Source organism: Cydia fagiglandana, chromosome 3 (assembly GCF_963556715.1).
Source record: "Cydia fagiglandana chromosome 3, ilCydFagi1.1, whole genome shotgun sequence".
In the NCBI taxonomy this organism is placed as follows: domain Eukaryota; kingdom Metazoa; phylum Arthropoda; class Insecta; order Lepidoptera; family Tortricidae; genus Cydia; species Cydia fagiglandana.
The window spans coordinates 7,228,079-7,232,457 of NC_085934.1; the positions used below are offsets into that span (position 1 = coordinate 7,228,079).

Genomic DNA, 4,379 nt, shown 5'->3' on the forward strand with positions numbered 1-4,379 from the left:
TAATAGACGATCATATCTACATTTTATCAGATTTGTAATTAGTTAAATTTAATAGGTATGGCAGATACCCACATATAGTCGACAGGAGTGTTTGTTACCTCTTTCAAAATAAGGAGTTATTTAATTTTTATGTATAAAACATTGACTCGGGAACTACTTTTTGTTACGTTAATAGGTACTATTCTAGGTATAAGTCCCACATTTTTATAATTAATAATAATCCCATATAATTAATACCTATACTTCAGCGATGACTTACGGCTCCGAAACGTGGTCTTTCACTATCGGCCTCATCTCAAAATTCAAAGTCGCTCAACGAGCTATGGAGAGGGCTATGCTCGGAGTTTCTCTGCGTGATCGAATCAGAAATGAGGAGATCCGTAGACGAACTAAAGTCACCGACATAGCTCACCGGATTAGCAAGCTGAAGTGGCAATGGGCAGGCCACATTGCGCGCAGAGAAGATGGCCGATGGGGTCGAAAAGTGCTCGAGTGGAGACCACGGACTAGCAAACGCAGCGTAGGACGTCCACCCACAAGATGGACGGACGACCTTGTTAAAGCCGCCGGAAGACGCTGGATGCGGGTGGCTTCCAACCGGTACGAATGGAGGTCCAAGGGGGAGGCCTATGTTCAGCAGTGGACGTCTTATGGCTGAGATGATGATGATGATGATGAATACCTATACTTTCATACTAATTTTTGAAGTAGGTAACGCCCTTATAGATTTTGTAATGTTATTTGGATCACTGTCATATTTACACGTGGAGGGTAAATGGATCGTTAAGCTACAGTTACCTAGATAAGATTACTACCTAATCAGAATCATGCTGCGCCGAGCACAATGCTCACAATAGTTACATTATAGTAACCTTTATGATCGCTTTTATTACCATTCTTGATACATTCATTTGAAACATAAACGAACAATTTCTCCGTAGGTATGTCCTTTTATCAGTAAGGTAGTTCCTGTTTACCCCATAGATAAACAGTATAGCACTAAGATCACCATTTGTAGGTACTTTTCGTCTTCATTATGTTACAAGTTAAATTCAGGCTAAGGGGCTTGGGTTCGACGACGGTGCAGACATGTATTTTTAACTCTTTAGGGCTACTTGCACCATCCCACTAACTAGGGGTTAACCGGTTAAACCTGGAGTTACCATGGTTACTAGTAACATTTGACACCGTGTTAACGGTTTAACTGGTTAACCCCGGGTTAGTGGGATGGTGCAAGTGGCGCTTATCATCAGGCTGATGATAAAGGGTTAAAAAATACATGTCTAACACTGGAACTATCCATTATTTATATACATAGCTGCTCGGTTCTGTAGATGTGTCATAAATGTCATAGTCATAATTCTCCTAGGTACTTAAGAAATAACTATGGTAAAACTGATTTCAATAGAAATGATCAACAAATAGGTACTATTTACAACAAATATGTTAAAAAGCTACCTTTTACTACGGAAATGCAAAATTATCAAAGGTTTAGTGTTTAGTAGGAGATGCTGAAAAAAACTAAAGAATAATGAAAATTAATATTTATTAAATAATAACCTTGTTAACTTACTGAGATTCCCAAACACGTCCAGCCCTTTAACCTATATTTACAGTTCGGGCCGCTTAATACTATATTTACATCACGTTCGGGGCAGGCTTCGGATCACAGGAGAATGCTTGTTGGGTCTAGACAGGTGCTCCTACTTCCTCCTGATATGACCTCGTTAGGTGATAAGCAGCGGCCGTGAGCGCGCGCAGGGAGCGGCGGAGACCACGGAGGTGGCGCCTGCAGGCAGCGGCAGCACGGACAGCAGACTCCCTCTCATCCTCTCCTTCAATACCGGAGTCACCGGCAGCACTCGAAGCATCACTCTCTGTGTCACTCACATCCGATACTCTCCTCAATGGCTGCTCTGGCTCCTCACTATCCCCGGCAGACCACAGCAACTCAGTCTTCAGGTCATTCAGCATAGCGAACATGCTGAATGGGTCATCATCCCCTTCTTGTGGCAGATTCATGAGACGGCTGGGAATCAGCACTGTGTCATCCATGGTGTTTACCATTTTGACAAACTTCTCCATGTCATTGAGGATACTCTGTTTAGAGAACTCAGTACCATCATGACGGGCAATTCTTCGCAGACTGTTCCTGTAACAATAGAAAAAAGATATTAGTTAACTATTGATTTGACACATAATATTATTCCTGTTCAGTTCAGCTGCAATATTTTTCAGGCTACCGTACATAAAATGCAATTGTAACTCATATCAAATTTAATTATTTAATTATTTTAGGGGCTTAATAAGGTTATTATCCCCAAGAGTCTAGGATCTTAAATAGAACTAGGCTCAGAGGCTAAAGAGCTAAATAGGCTTTTAGCCTTTTAGGCGTCAAGAAATGAGGCGAGCCCTAAAAAAAGAGCTAAAAGGCTCGGCTCGAGTCCTTTGGATCACTATAGGTAATTCATGTAGGTATCTTGATAAGACAATAATAGGTTAATAATTCAAATTGAATCCAGTAACTGTAATGCCATACGATAAATAAATAAATAATAGGTACAATGTAACAGACTATTCACACAATAAAATGTGACTGAATACCATTGAATACAGCTTAATAAGAGGAAATACTTTTGAAATAACATTCATAAAATGTCTGATCCATGATACTATTGCCAGCTAATCATTCATAACATAATGAGCTTAGTATACGCCCTAAAAGAATTATTTGATGATTATTACAGAAAAAAGGGTAGGTATGTAGGTAAGTCCTATCTTGTTACTAGCCACATCAGACATCACGTTATGTGGGTTCAATATCTAAATTGAAGTTGATTTAGCCATCAATTGAATTGAATTAGATAGAAACCATCCAGTGCCGTTGTGAGAGAGAGTTCGCGTTGTGTTGTAACTATGCGAGCGGTGTAGCATATTATTAGTTTACTAAGTAGTCTAAGTATGATATTGCTTAGTCATAGTAATAGTAAAAGTCAAATCATATTCGAAAGGTAGGTCGCTTCTCTGTGCTATTTGGATTCGCTTCGACCATGGTGACTTTATAGATGCATATGCAACGATTATGCCACTGATATTTTGTCTGAGTCACGGCTGGAGCGACGCGCATGCCCAAAAGCGTTTAGGAATTCCCGGATAACCTCATTCACGGTCATAATGATTTAACCGTTGAAAAATTAGGTAACAAATCGATTTGATCAATACTAGCTAACTCATCATTTAAAATCACGGTCATTATTGTGTTTTAGAAATAGCAATGCCATGAGTAATGGTGTCATGATGTTGCGTTGGGTTTATAATGATTTTAAACCATGTTCAATTTGTGCTGGTTCTCTAAATAGGCGACATCGACGCTCCACATAACACGAGTCATTTAGGACACGGGAATGCAACACTCGCACACTGGCACTATTTGGGATAGGGACACGGGTGCTACCCGAACAATCCGCCATTAAAAACCACGTACCTGCTGTTTTCCAATTTAGTAGAAATATCAGTGTTGAAAGACATATTGTTGTGTTATTTAACCGTTTTAAATATCACTGAGCACACACTCTTCAAATAATGCTGTCACCACAAATTGACGTTTTTAATCACGACACGAAACACTCGAATGTAAAGCGGCCGTACGCTTCCACGACAGTAGACGATTTGCTAAAAGAGGTGGGGAGCGCTCGGAATTTATACGAGACGCGTCGTACGATGCGGGGAATCAAACTTTGTATTTATTTATCACTACGGAGGAATACTACACAGTTGATAGATATTTAATGAGCCGTAGAGTGCGTATCAATAATAACACGAGTTTAATTCATGATATTGACCAAAATATTTATAATTTCATTAAAGAAAGCCGTATCGTTCAAAAATTTGAAGTACAGCCAAAGGAAACGTCACAACCCACCCGAGTCACACCACATTTGCGGGCACTGTGATTGGTCGGTTCAAACCCGAAGCATTTTTTATTGGCCGGTTCAAATTATTTTATGCGCGGTATTATTTGAAAACTTTGTACTCTGAAAGTTTTTTGTCATGAATTTATTTGAGTACCTATAATTAATAATTATCCTTCTCATTTAAACAATAAGTACCTACCATTCCTTTTTTACAAAATAACCCAGCTTATACATATACCAAATATACCTGGAGTAGTATTCATATATTTTTTATTATTTTCTAGACCGTTAAGAATCGACCCCTGATTTTTTTTTCAGTGAGGTCGACAAAGGTCTTGTAATGTTTCGTACCTACGTACGGTGCATTGTATGTAAATTTTTCTATTGAGGTTTATGTATTATCAACTTGATAGGTGAAAAATTACTTCAGTACGATTATAATTATGATCGTCACCGGTCGTTGAT

At 39.0% G+C, this 4,379-nt stretch overlaps 1 protein-coding gene across 1 annotated transcript; it reads right to left on the reverse strand.

The window, feature by feature from the left end:
- Positions 1-1,529: 1,529 nt before the first annotated feature.
- Positions 1,530-3,684, reverse strand: LOC134679943 (mid1-interacting protein 1A). Its single transcript, XM_063538894.1, has 2 exons — positions 3,485-3,684; positions 1,530-2,152 (listed from the first exon to the last, which is right to left on the reverse strand). The coding sequence occupies exons 1-2, from the start codon at positions 3,526-3,528 to the stop codon at positions 1,690-1,692; spliced, it is 507 nt and encodes a 168-aa protein (XP_063394964.1). The 5' UTR covers positions 3,529-3,684; the 3' UTR covers positions 1,530-1,689.
- Between the last annotated feature and the right edge of the window lie 695 nt (positions 3,685-4,379).